Source organism: Cynocephalus volans, chromosome 2 (assembly GCF_027409185.1).
Source record: "Cynocephalus volans isolate mCynVol1 chromosome 2, mCynVol1.pri, whole genome shotgun sequence".
Lineage (NCBI taxonomy): Eukaryota > Metazoa > Chordata > Mammalia > Dermoptera > Cynocephalidae > Cynocephalus > Cynocephalus volans.
This window is the reverse complement of record NC_084461.1, coordinates 189,290,096-189,304,875: the sequence shown is the minus strand read 5'-3', so window position 1 is coordinate 189,304,875 and position 14,780 is coordinate 189,290,096. Positions and strand designations below refer to the sequence as shown.

The window sequence follows — 14,780 nt, the reverse complement described above, 5'->3', positions numbered from 1 at the left end:
CTGAAGTATTTATTTTAAGGGTATTAAGCATAGAACACATTCTAACGGGATCTCTAATAAAGTATTTTAAAAGAGGGTCTGGTTAGAGCTTATTTTTAACTTCCAATGTGTATTTTAATTAACCTCAGGGGGAAACAAAGCCTGAGAGCTGATGTAAGGTTCATGTATTGAACATGATAACCACAAATTTGGCCAGTATCTGTTTCCTTGACAAAGTAAAAGTTCACTCTGAAGGTAATTTTCTCTCAGAAAAAGCCTGGTCTTGGATGGTAAAGACAAGTGAGTAGTCTTTCCTGGTGTGAGATTCTAAGAGAATTTTCCTTCTAAAATCATAGAACGATAGACCTGGGAAGTTTTACTAAGCTTTAGGCAGACTGCTCACTGCCACACTCATGTTTAGGTCTTACTCATCCAAGCCCAGACATTGTATAAGAAGTTTGTGAAATCAACTGGCTTTCTGGGAAGTGAACAGTGGGCTGTGATTCACATTGTGGAGCAGAGAGTACGCTTCTACCCAGTGGTCTTCTTTTGCTGCTGGGGTCCAGGTGGGTGTCTTAATGGGAAGAGATGGGCAGTGAAGAGGGCAGCTACTGGGTTCTCATTAAGCAAAATGGTCTCACCAAGAAGGATGATTGCAAATTCCTGCCGAGCTTGTGAAACTTACATTGACCCTACCCATATTTCCAGTTTTCCCCAATCCTCCTAACTCATTTTTCTTCTTGTGCTTTAGAAATTAAAATAATCAAACATGAGATACAACCTGGTATGAGAGGGAAAATATCCTGATAGAACTGGGAGATACTTTCCCCTGCCCTTCCTACTACGTAAGGTTATAGTGAGGAACAGATTGTATAACATTTTTAAAAGAGGTTGGTAAATTCTGAAATGCTAAGAAATGTAAATTGTCTTCCTATATTATGTCTTGCCACCATTATCTCACTAATAATCTGCAGAGATTAATCAGTAAGAGCTAGAAGTTGGAGGCCTAAGGCCCAGTGGTTTATATAACTTGTTAATTTCACTGCTGGTCTTCATTATGCCTATAGCTTCCATTCTAGCAATTCTCAGGCCTGGGTACTTAGGAACTTTATGCTTCAGGCAGTCAGGGCTCACAATATGATTTACACTTTGTGAATTCACAGCTATCATTCTGATCACCATAAAGCTGACCAAGCCACAGGACACCAAGCTTCACATGGCCCTCTATGTTCTCCAGGTAATACTTTCAATATCCAGTATCTCTGTTCTCATACTCTCTTGTCCTACTCTCATACATTGCCATTGCTCAGTAAGCACATTTTTTCCCTCAGGGTATTCATTTTTTCATTGAAAAGAGAAAATGTATTATTTACACTCAGTTATGAAGAATGTGAAAATTTCCTCAAAGATAAGGTAGAGGCTTTTTGTAAAAGTGCTGCCAGGCATTCCAGAGCATGTGTATCTTTGGTCAACTTCCTTTCATTAATGTGTATTTAAGAGACGGGCAGCACAAAAACAAGATCTACCAGGGCATGTTCTTATGAAACACTGATAGTGACATGATTCTCTCCCATCCAGTTAATTGAGTGGGATAAATTAGCTATTCTTGGTGAATTGGAGGGGGGGGGAGGAATAGAATGATTCTTTCTCTTTTCCTCTTTTAGCAAATTTGAGAAGACTTTTTGGGCTATCTGACCATACTGATAGGGTAGTTTTCTCAAGCCTACCCTGAGAAATGAGCAATAAGATGGGGCATTGTCCTTATATATAATGATTTTACATTAAGCAATTTGACCAACTCTTCGTCATCCACGACAAGGTGCAGTGTGAAGAGTGAATTCAGGAGGAGCTAGAAAATGTAAAAACTGATGCTAGATCTTGATATTTGAGACAGAGGAAATATAACAGTAATATTTTATAAATAAGGGGAATGGGGATTATTCCCTGAATCTTTAAAAACCTGAAGGATGGGCTCCATCACCCCTTCATCTCCTTCAGGCTCTAACAGCAGCATCTCAGGGTCTGCTCAACTGTGGAATATATGCCTGGACAGAGCACAAGTTCCACCAACTAAAGCAAGAGGCTCGGCGTGATGCAGACACCCAGACACCATTATTATGCTCGCAGAAGAGATTCTATAGCAGGGGCCTAGTTCCACTGGAGTCTACTCTTGCTTTTGCTACCAGCACCTCCACCATTCTTTGAAACTACAATACAGGTTGAGCATCCCTAATCTGAAAATACAAAATCAAAAATCTGAAACTTTTTGAGCACCAACACGATGCCACAAGTGGAAAATTCCACACCTGGCATTTTGAATTTCAGATTAGAGATGCTCAGCAGGTATTCTGGTGATGCTACTGTGCTGCTTAGTTAGCCTGTACATTAATTTTTTCACTGCATTAATGGTATGTCATATTTTTTACTGTTAAATACTTATATGTGAATAAGTGTAAGAACATGATTGCTTATCAGTAGCATATAAATCAGAGTCAGGAATAATGATGGTGCCAGACAACCATAGATTATTCACATGGGTGGCTGAGATAGTGATACTTTGCTTTCTGATGGCTCAATGTACACAAACTTTGTCTTATGCACAAAATTATTTAAAATATTGTATAAAATTACCTTCAGACTATGAATACAAGATGTATATGAAACATAAATGAATTTCTTGTTAAGATATGGATCCTGTATTAGTCAGGTTCTCCAGAGAGACAGAATCAATAGGATATGTTATCAGTATATGAGAGGGGATTTATTAGAGGTATTAGCTCACGAGATTGTGAAGAGAAGTCCCATGATAGGCCATCTGCAAACTGGATGCTGATAGCATGGCTCAGTTCAAGTCCAAAGTTCTCAAAACCTGGGAAGCCAATGGTGTCCTTGGTGTAAGTCCTGGAACTCAAAAGCTGAAGAGTCTCAAGCTCTGAGACGCATGGACAGAAGAATGTATCTCAGCTCCAACAGACAGGGTGATTCACCTTTTTTTCCATCTGTTTTTTTTTTTTTTTTTTCTCTTGGGGCCCCCAGCAGATTCCTGCCCATATTGAGGGTGGATCTTTCCCACACAGTCTCAACTTAGGCTCTCATGCTAATTTCTTCTAAAAACACCCTCATGGACACACCTAAAAAGATAGCTTTACCAGGTTTCTTGTCATTCCTTAACCTAATCAAGTTGACACCTAGAATTAACCTTCACAGTTCCCATCTCCAAGATATCTCATTATGTATATGCAAATATTCCAAAATCCAAAAAAACACTTCTGGTCCCAAGCATGTCAGATAAGGGATATTCAGCCTGCACCAGAACATCCAGGAACTGGAGTTATTCCTCTCTAATGGACTGGGAAGAAATGTAGGGATATGATATCTTAAGTCTTTTCTAGCCATATCTTAAACTGCAGAACTGAAAGGGAATAAAGTGCCATAGTTAGTAGCTATTCTAGGTGAGTTGGGCAGGATCTCTCCAGTTATTCCTAGATTCACTAGTGATTCTTAGAGTCTTCTCTGTTCAGGGAGATGAAGCCACTTTCCATCTAAGAGATAGATTCATATTACCTTGATGAATATTAGAATTGTCTAAGTCTCTTCTGAAAAAAATAAATTCCAGGTTATTATTTATATATGTCATTTCCAGGCTTTCTGTGGTTGCAGTAGAAGGAGGGGGGTATAATATACAACAACTTGCTCAAGTCTTGCTGTTGTTATTACTCTCTCTGGATGTGGAAAGTCCTGGGTTTCTATTCTTTGAAGAGTTTTGGAAACTCAGACGAAGCAAGGACAACAACTATCAAAAAAGTGACAGGGGGACCCTCAAACACACCACATCCTAGCCTCATATGTTCAGTTCTATTCTAGGACTTGAACAATAGGGACCATCCTGTTCTAGAAAATTAAGGCCAATCTTTTACAGATAATAAGATTTAAGAGAAATCAGGACTGAAAGAAACTCTAGGAATTAGTAACTCTCAACTGTCATTTACAAGCAGAAGTCCAAGGTTGGTTTCATAGTGCCTGAACATATAAAATTAGATTGAACCACAGGAACTTCCATTTTTATAGGTGAAAATGGTCTAATTTCAATTTCATATGGTTCAACCTAATAGTTTTTTGTTTGTTTGTTTTTTGTTTGTTTGTTTTTTCTCTTTACAATGGGATTGGCTGGAACATGGTTACTATATTTTATTTTTTTATTTTTTGGTGGCTGGCTGGTAGCAGGCATTGAACCATGGTGTTATCAACACCACACTCTAGCCAACTGAACTAACCAGACAGCCTCAATATGTTAGTAAGTGCTAAATATATGTTTGTAGAATAAATGAGTGAATGAGCAAATGAATGATTAATAGAATTTGAACCTTTGGGGAAAGAAAAGATTCCCAGACTTCAGAGCTTCATTCAGGGGTGGGAGTGTCTATCTCATCTGTTTCTTTCTCTTGAATCACATAACAGTGATGTCTCTCCAGTTAAGTTATGAACAAGGCCAATCTGAGGCCGGGGCATCATATACTGTGATGCCAAAACAAAGGGAAAGCCAAATGGGCAAAAGTGACTGGAATGATAATCAGCCAAAACATCTGGAACTAAGGATCAGATGCTTGTCACCTGATAAGTTCTGTTGGTCTGTCCAAGGCAAAATATTTAAGTATAAGGAAATTGGCAGAAAGGATTATAGTTGGGTATTAGACAGGATACTCTAAAAAGCAAGTTCCAGAGATCTTTCCAAAGGAGCTCTCTCTGTGTTAGGGAGCTTGATAATAGCTCTTTAGGTTTTACACCATGAGCTTCATAGAAATTATGGAGGATAATTTGGCCTTACTCAGTCAAGATCTTATCTTGAGGCTTCTTATTGCCCCAAAGCTCTGGAGACCTAATTTTAGGATAGCACAGAACAAGAAAGATTGCCTCACCTAGGGAGCTGTTTTAATTTCTTTTAATTTAAAAGCTAATAAGTATTCAATATGTAGAAAAACAGATAGAATCAAGAAAGAATTCCCTACTCTATAGTTTTTTAGGGACACCAGAACTAAGAAGCCCAATTCTTAAAAAGTTCCCCTTTGGTATCACTTAACATTTGGCTTTTTTTTTTTTTTCTCTTGGTGGCTGGCCAGTACAGGGATTGAACCCTGGACTTTGGTGTTATCAGCACCATGCTATAGCTAACCAGCCTATATTTGGCTTTATTACCAGAAAGAAGGTAATTATTGGATGTTTGTCAGGTTTGTTCATCTTGCTGCTCTGATTATTTATTTAATTTTTTGCATTGACATTGGTCTTAGATCTTCTATAGATGTAGGTAAATATAGTAGGAATGAGAAATAACAGGTTAGGCAAGACCCAAATTAGGATTATTAGCTTTTTGGACCAGTGTTTAAACTACTCATAAACCTCAAATTCACATGTAGGAGGGCCATAGCCACAGACACAGTGGCAGTTCTTAAAATTGTTGCAAACATCCCTCTCATGACATTTGTCCAGGTTGTAGTTATAGTGGAGTACTGTGATATCTAGGCAGGATCAATTGACACAGATCTCCTCTTGACCACATGGGGTACCATTCTTCTTCTCCCTCTCATTAGCCCTGTCTGTGGCTTCAAAAAACTGTACCCCCGTGCTCGCTTCGGCAGCACATATACTAAAAAACTGTACCCCAACTTCACATGTCTTGCATGGAGAACTGGGTGTTTGATGTTTTTCAGTGCATGGGAGCCTTGGATGTTTTCACATAGCAGCCTTTCACATTTTACATCTTTGGTCTTGCACTTGCTGAAGACCTTGAATATCTGTTAAGAGTCACTGCCAGTTTCCAAACCCGCCCTTGGTAATAACTTTTCTGGGCAACCCTTGTACCCTTTCCAAGATTATAATGGACCAATTCTTCTGCCCTGGAGACAGTAACCTTGTTCTTTGCAAGGGGTGCCATCTTGCTTGTATGTAACTAACTGATATCACTTAGAGGTGCCATTACGGTAATCTGGTAGGGTTGTAGAAAAACAGACAAGGCAAGAAGCAACCCAACACTCGGAGAGTTGGAGAGGCAGGAATTTATCATGCTAGCGGGTCCAGATGAGCTTGTGCTCTGAAATTCTGGACGCCAAACCTAGGTCTGACAAGGCTTTTTATAAGCAGAATCTTCCAGGGCTTTTCTCATATTTTTTTCTCTTTTCTCAGCATTTCAGCTAGCATATGCAGTCTGTACAGATAAGCGCTCATTTACAGAAGCCAAGCAATGATTAATTGAGCAGGCAAGTATAGTTTCAAGGACAAGATATTACTTCAAGAACAAAGCAGCCTTGTGAGAAAATTATTTCAGCATTTTTCCCAACAATAGGTCACACTCATCCATGCTGAGATGGCAGGGTATTGTTGCTTTTTGAAATTTTCAGGTTTTGCTGCAGGATCCAAATACACAATCTGAACCCTTCTTCAGTTATCATAAAGACAGACAATAGTGATCCTTTTGACAATCACGGACACTGTCACAATCAAATTCTTCTCCTTAATACACTATCTTGTTCCCACAATATGGCTTTCCAAAGGAGCTTTGAAACTCACGTTTATTAAACAGGCAGTCCTCTCTGTGCTTATGCAACAGCTGGTGGAAGTCATGGAAGCTGCAGTTGGTGAAGCCCATATCTATACTAATAAATTCATGCATAGTACAGAGGTTCTGGCCATGGCACTTGCAGGCCACATAGTCATGCTCCATTCCTAAGTTGTGGCCAAGCTCATGAACAATAAGAGCTGCAAAATGGAGTATGTCTTCCTGAGAGAAAGATTCAATGCTGGTTGCATTCTTAGTACAGATACCACTGATAAATGCTGGTTCTGGTACTTCCCCATATTTTGGCTAATGATCATATGAGCAACATCATGCTTCACCCTTATTAAAAGATGCCAGTCTTTCCAGCAGTTAAAATTTTGAAGTGTTTCCTGCAGATTCAGGGATATTTGCACTAACGTTCTCTCTGTTCATATCTCTAACCCAGCAAGTAATACTTTTATATTTGGCTCCTTCATATACCACTTGACCAGCATATGGACATCCATTGCCATCTGTGTCATCTTGGTCACATTATTATTATTCCATATTTAGAATCACTAATTGTCAACCACAATAAACATTTCTACATATTTGGGAAGTGACCATATGTAGGGGACTGGGCTCTATTCAGTTCTGAAACTGTGAAGTGGTTAAGAGCTCCTCTTGTTCATCTCCACTGAATTTACAGGACTCACCTGATTTCACAGATGTACTGTAAACCATATGTAACCCATATGCTCAATATTGTTTGAGGTACTTACAGGCTTGATGCCAAAGACAGTGCCATTTAAAGTCAGGATTCCCTTTATTTTTATTTTTTATTTTTTTACATTTTGTGGATAATTTATTTTATTTTTATGATAAAACTAATGTATAAATTGGCAATTTGTTTTTTGGTTTTTTTTTTAATTTTATTTTGTCGATATACATTGTAGCTGATTAATGCTCCCCATCACCAAAACCTCCCTCCCTTCTCCCTTCCCCCCTCCCCCCCAACAATGTCCTTTCTGTTTGTTTGTTGTATCAACTTCAAATAATTGTGGTTGTTATATCTTCTTCCCCCTCCCCCCGGTGTGTGTGTGTGTGTATGTGTGTGTGTGAATTTATATATTAATTTTTAGCTCCCTCCAATAAGTGAGAACATGTGGTATTTCTCTTTCTGTGCCTGACTTGTTTCACTTAATATAATTCTCTCAAGGTCCATCCATGTTGTTGCAAATGGCAGTATTTCATTCGTTTTTATAGCTGAGTAGTATTCCATTGTGTAGATGTACCACATTTTCCGTATCCACTCATCTGATGATGGGCATTTGGGCTGGTTCCAACTCTTGGCTATTGTAAAGAGTGCTGCGATGAACATTGGGGAACAGGTATACCTTCGACTTGATGATTTCCATTCCTCTGGGTATATTCCCAACAGTGGGATGGCTGGGTCGTATGGTAGATCTATTTGCAATTGTTTAAGGAACCTCCATACCATTTTCCATAGAGGCTGCACCATTTTGCAGTCCCACCAACAATGTATGAGAGTTCCTTTTTCTCCGCAGCCTCGCCAGCATTTATCGTTCATAGTCTTTTGGATTTTAGCCATCCTAACTGGGGTTAGATGGTATCTCAATGTGGTTTTGATTTGCATTTCCCGGATGCTGAGTGATGTTGAGCATTTTTTCATATGTCTGTTGGCCATTTGGATATCTTCCTTAGAGAAATGCCTACTTAGCTCTTTTGCCCATTTTTTAATTGGGTTGCTTGTTTTCTTCTTGTAAAGTTGTTTGAGTTCCTTATATATTCTGGATATTAATCCTTTGTCAGATGTATATTTTGCAAATATTTTCTCCCACTCTGTTGGTTGTCTTTTAACTCTGTTAATTGTTTCTTTTACTGTGCAGAAGCTTTTTAGTTTGATATAATCCCATTTGTTTATTTTTCCTTTGGTTGCCCATGCTTTTGGGGTCGTATTCATGAAGTCTGTGCCCAGTCCTATTTCCTGAAGTGTTTCCCCTATGTTTTCTTTAAGAAGTTTTATTGTCTCAGGGTGTATATTTAAATCCTTAATCCATTTTGAGTTGATTTTAGTATACGGTGAGAGGTATGGATCTAGTTTCATTCTCCTGCATATGGATATCCAGTTATCCCAGCACCACTTGCTGAAGAGGCAATCCCTTCCCCAGTGAATAGGCTTGGTGCCTTTGTCAAAGATCAGATGGCAGTAAGTGTGTGGGTTGATTTCTGGATTCTCTATTCTATTCCATTGGTCAGTGTGTCTGTTTTTATGCCAGTACCATACTGTTTTGGTTATTATAGCTTTGTAGTATAGCTTAAAGTCAGGTAGTGTTATGCCTCCAGCTTTATTTTTTTTGCTGAGCATTGCTTTGGCTATTCGTGGTCTTTTATTGTTCCATATAAATGTCTGAATAGTTTTTTCCATTTCTGAGAAAAATGTCTTTGGAATTTTGATGGGGATTGCATTGAATTTGTATATCACTTTGGGTAGTATGGACATTTTCACTATGTTGACTCTTCCAATCCAAGAGCATGGGATATCTTTCCATCTTCTTGTATCCTCTCTAATTTCTCTCAGCAGTGGTTTGTAGTTCTCATTATAGAGATTTTTCACCTCCTTGGTTAACTCAATTCCTAAGTATTTTATTTTTTTGGTGGCTATTGTAAATGGGCAGGCTTTCTTGATTTCTCATTCTGCATGTTCACAATGGAGAAAAGAAATGCTACTGATTTTTGTGTGTTGATTTTGTATCCTGCTACTGTGCTGAAATCATTTATCAATTCCAACAGTTTTTTTGTAGAGGTTTTAGGCTGTTCGATATATAGGATCATGTCATCTGCAAACAGGGACAGTTTGACTTCATCTTTTCCAATCTGGATGCCCTTTATTTCCTTCTCTTCTCTGATTGCTCTGGCTAGTACTTCCAACACTATGTTGAATAGGAGTGGTGAGAGTGGGCATCCTTGTCTAGTGCCTGTTCTTAAAGGAAAAGCTTTCAGCTTTTCCCCATTCAGGATGATATTGGCAGTGGGTTTGTCATATATGGCTTTAATTATGTTGAGATACTTTCCCTCTATACCTAACTTATAGAGGGTCTTTGTCATGAATGAGTGCTGAACTTTATCAAATGCTTTTTCAGCATCTATTCAGGATTCCCTTTAGCCCTGAGCAAGTGTCTGATAGTTACAAGAAAATCCAGGTCACCCTCTGAATACCCATTCTAGTAGCAGCCATCCTGTATAAAAGGCATGTCCAAGATCAGTTTCTCATTTTGACATGTATAGACGGGAGTTCTTGACAAACAATCCTTTCTTTTGATTCAAGTTAGTAATATCCCACTTTCCCCATATGAACAAGACATAGGTCACCTTGCCTGCTTTTTCTTCTTGTCCTCTGAACATCATCAGATTCCTGATGACTACTTCATAATAAACATTCCCACTTATAAGACATCCCTTGAAAAGAGTCACTATCAGCAACAAGATGACATGCAGCTTAAAATAGGAAGGACCCATTCAGCAAACACCTGATCTCGGGATTCCTGGATGAAAAATCATTCCAAATCTTACCCATGACCTCTTGATTTCATAGAAAAAGGATCAAGAGGGAGGCAAAGTAACTAACTGTAGATGTCATTGTCATGGCCCAAGTGAAACAGCCAATAATCCTGGATCTTTGTATCTCAGTTGCCTTCTCTGGAGCCAGACATTTGTCAGTGACAGTTGTTTGGTCAAAGTTCAAAGTTATCCTGCCTGCCAGAAGGGTTGCTGCTCCTGCACCTGAGTATTACATGATGACACATGCCTTTTGACTGTGTCTCTTCCTCCTCTCTCTTTCTTCAAGAGAGTTCTTACTTTGTGACCTTCCTCAACATTTTAGTGCTCCTTAACCGAGCTCCTACTGTCTTCATAGAGGAATATACCAAGGAGAGGAAGCTTTCAGATTTTCAGCCAGTATTGTGACCCAGGATCAGACTCCAAGAAAAGAAAAAAAATAATCTTTCCCCCTCAGTCCCAGTCTTTATGGAACAGCCTTCTCCCATCCCTCCTGGCATCTTTTATTCTTTTGAGTCATTGAAACTAAAGTTCCAGAGCAGAGGTTTTTGGATCTCTGGGTAGGGCACAGGCCTCTGCAGCACACTGCCTCTTGCACCATTCCCTACCCTGTACAACAGAGCCCATTTCAAACCCCCAAACCTTATCAGCCTCCAAAAGGGTTTGTGAACATGGTCATTTTGTTCACCCAAAACCTACCGCTTTGTTGCCTTAAGAATCTCCTCCGAACTTCTGATCAAGATGGCAGAAAATGGTACCCAGTATCACCCTCTCCCACAATCAACCAATTTATGACTATTAAAAAGCAATGAATGCCAAGCTGGGGCCGCTAGAGCTCAGGGGAAGAGGAGGAGAGATGTACAGAGTTCATGAAGGCAGGAAAAGCCATGATGAGAGAAAGAAAGGGTCACTCCGATCATTTCAAGCCCCAGCCACTTCAAACCTGGCCCTGATGAGCACACAGAGCAAGAGCTGGCAAAAGCCACTTCTATTCCTTTCATATGAAGTTGCTTGGAGGCTGCAGGGGAGCAGAAAGCCTTGGTGGCCCCCAGGCCAGCAAGACCACTAACAGGGTTCCCATGGACCCACATAGGAGTGAGGGGCCACAGACAATTGAAAAAAGCAGCCACTCAGAGGCCAGTGAGTCATTACAAGGGACCAGTGCATGGCCCATCCCATAGGACATGTTTGGAGTGTGGGCAGTGGGGGAGACAGGCCCACCAGGGGACCATTGGGGTATAGCATAGACAGCTGATCTGCCCTCCAGTCAGCACAGGCCCACTCAGTGGAGACTGGTCAGGAATATAGAACTGTAGGGGTTGCAGTTTGCTGAAAAGATTGAGGCCCAGACCAAAGTTTCCACATAACCCAGGTGTACCAGACCTCACAAAACCCAGAAGTACTTACAAGGTCAACAGTTAAAACCTGAGTTGCACAAAAAGCCTTCCCCAGAGAATCAGCAGCAAAGCAAAAATTTAGCTCAACCACAGGGCTTAAGTGCTGGTCCCCACAGGAAGTTCTCCCATTTTAGAAGTAAGCAAAGGACAACAAATTAGTTCCAGTGCCAAGTTTAAGTGGTGGGAATAGCAAGTAATCCAATACAGAACTGAAAGAAATAAGAAAAAAAACACAGATCAAAGTTCTGATATTAACCAGTAAAAGTCTAACACCACCAAAGAACACCTATAAAACCTAGAAGAACCATAAGCCCCCCAGGCTCCTGAGCCAAGGTGGGTGGGGAGGGTGCAGAAGGCCTCAGCCATGCCACTCCATGTCCACATCCAGCCCAACAACCACTGAGCTGCTGCCGGAAGTGCCCTGGGCTCCCGAGCCAGGGAGGAAGGGGGCTGAGTGCCTCAGCCACACCCTACCAACATCTCTATCCAGCCCAATGGTGACCACCAGACCACTGCTAGAAGTGCCCCAGGCTCCCGAGCCAAGGTGGGGGAGTCACCAAGGGCCTCATCCATAACCCTCCAATGTCAGCATCCAGCCCAGCGACCCCCAAGCCACCACTGGTAGCACTCCAGGTTCCTGGGGTGTGGGGGCGGTCTGAGGGCCTCAGTCTTGCCACCCTGAAGTCTGCATCCAGCCCAGCCATGACCGAGCCACCACTGGAAGCCCTCTGGGCTTCCCTGCCAGTATGAGGGGGATGCCATGAGCCTCAACCACACCCCCTCCCTCCTTCCTCCTCCTCTTATCCTGTCCCCCTCTCTATTCCCCTCTCCCCCCAACTGCTTCACAACAACATCTTTAGAATGTAAAAATAATAATAATAATAATAAATTAATTTTTTTTAAAAAAGAATCTCCTCTGAATGGACAGTTACCTCTTTTAAATTGACTGATTTTCAGGAAGATAGCTGACTAGAAGACCCTAGTAGTCATCTCTCCCACAAATACAGACAAAACAACAAATAAACAACTACATTTGGATGAAAATAACTAAAGGAGAGTGGAGTACATCAAAAGAGTAATAGAAACCCTGGTGAGCACAGAAACTTAGGATAGCAACATAAAGAATGGAAGGAAACACATGGCCTCCACCACATCCTCTAGCCTGGATCAGCTGAGAACCAGGAGGAACTTCTTCCTGTGGGAAAAAGGTAAGTGAGAGGACCCTAGCACACCCCGCCCCCATAAAAACCTTGCACTCCTATAATCCTCACCACTGGGGAATCCTGCAGTCCTCACAGACACTAATCCCAGCTGAGGGAGCTGCCTGGAGGCCACACAGTTGTGCTCTCCACAGAGAAGGAACCAACACTGTGCCTTGCCCTTGGTGGCCCATGTGTCTACTGTGCTATGCCATCTTGGAACTGGAACTACTTCTGGAGTCCCCGGGGCAAGTGACCATGACTCCTTTTCATCCCAGATACTAAGGTACAGTTAAACCACCCCTGCCCAATGGCCCACCATCCCCAAACTGAGCTTCAAGTAGCTGTTACACCCTACACTGAGGGACTAGGCAATGGAGGAACTGTTACAATTACCACCTCCCCTCCCCCAGTTGTGACTGTGCCCTATGCCCTTGTGCTGAAGCTGAAGCAGTGCATCACCACCTGAGCAACTGCCTTGGCTGAGCAACTGCTTGGCCAAGCCGAGCAGCTACGCATCACAGGGCTAAGCTGATGTAGTACCCTGCATCCCAGGGAAACAGAGCAGTGGCTGAGCTAGGACACACCACCCTATAGACTAGACAACTCTAGTACCCTTCTTACCTGGAGCTGGACACATGCAATCTACCAACACTGAACCAAGAAGTAATAGAAAACCTGAACAGACCAATTTAAAGTAATGAGATTGAATGAGTAATAGTCTCCCATCGAAAAAAAAAAAAAAAGCCCAGGAGCTTCATTGCTGAATTCCACCAAACATTTAAAGAAGAATTAATACCAATTCTTCTCAAATTCTTCTATAAAATTGTAGAAGATGGGATTTTTCCATACTTATTCTACCAGGCCAGCATTACCCTGATGTTAAAACCAGATAATAACAAAAAGAGAAAACTATAGGTCAGTATCCCTAATGAACATAGATACAGAAATCTTCAACAAAATACTAGCAAACTGAATCCAGCCACACATTTAAAAAAAGTATTGACCATCATGGGATTTATCCCAGGGATGCAAGGATGGTTCGGCACACATAAATCAATAAATGTGTGATACATCTCATCAACAGAATGAAGGATGAAAACCTTATGATCATCTAAATAGATGCAAAAGAATCACTTGATAAAATTCAACAACCTTCATGGTAAGAAATCTTTAAATTAGGTAATGTACCTCAACACAGTAAAGACCATATGTGACAAGTGCACAGCTAGTATCATACAGAACAGTAAAAAGCTAGAGCTTATATCTAAGAACTGGAACAAGGCAAGGATGCCTACTCTCACCACTCTTACAACATAGAACTGGACATCTTAGCTGAGCCATTAGGCAAGAGAAAGAAAGGGCATCCAAACTGGAAAAGAAAAAGTCAAATTGTCTCCATTTCCAGATGACATGATCTTACACATAAATAACCCTAAAAGCTCCACCAAAAAACAAAAACAAGCAAACAAAAAACATCTTAGGACTGATAAATTCAGTAAAGTTCCAGGATAAAAAATTAACATGCAAAAATCAGTAGCATTTCTATACACCAATAAAAAGCAAGATGAAAAAGAAATCAAGAAAGCAATCCCATTTATAATAGCCATAAAAAAATACCTAGGAATAAATTTAGCCAAGGATGTGAAAGATCTCTACAAGAAAAACTATAAAACACTGATGAAAAAGTTGGAGAGGACACAAAGAAATGGAAAGACATCCCTTGTTTATGGATTGGAGAAATTAGTATTGTGAAAATGACCTGCTACCAAAAGTGATCTACAGATTCAATACAATCTCTATCAAAATACCAATGACATTCTTCACAGAAATAGAAAAAACAATCCTAAATTGTATGGAACCAGAAAAGACCCCAGATAGCCAAAGCAATCCTAAACAAAAAGAACAAAGCCTGAGGCATCACACTGTCTGGCCTAAAAATATACTACAAAGCTATAGTAACCAAAACAGCATGGTACTAGAATAAAAAGAGACACACAGACCTAGGGAACAGTATAGAGATCCCAGAAATAAAATTATGTATGGACAACCTACTGACTTTTGACAAAGCTGCCAGGAAAATTCATTGGGGAAAGG

The 14,780-nt window shown here is 40.6% G+C and overlaps 1 protein-coding gene across 5 annotated transcripts in view; it reads left to right on the top strand.

Moving 5' to 3' along the window:
- Positions 1 to 12,509, top strand: part of TMEM116 (transmembrane protein 116) — an 86,001-nt gene extending 73,492 nt beyond the window's left edge. For 3 of the 5 annotated variants that reach the window (XM_063085476.1, XM_063085474.1, XM_063085475.1), the window contains exons 9-11: positions 401 to 545; positions 1,143 to 1,216; positions 1,978 to 2,731. In XM_063085476.1, coding sequence (XP_062941546.1) covers positions 401 to 545; positions 1,143 to 1,216; positions 1,978 to 2,184 — 426 coding nt within the window. In that variant the 3' untranslated portion in view covers positions 2,185 to 2,731. Of the gene's footprint in view, positions 1 to 400; positions 546 to 1,142; positions 1,217 to 1,643; positions 1,669 to 1,977; positions 2,732 to 12,441 lie in introns of those variants that run through there. The other 2 variants (XM_063085478.1, XM_063085479.1) reach the window with 2 other exon arrangements.
- Positions 12,510 to 14,780: the final 2,271 nt, after the last annotated feature.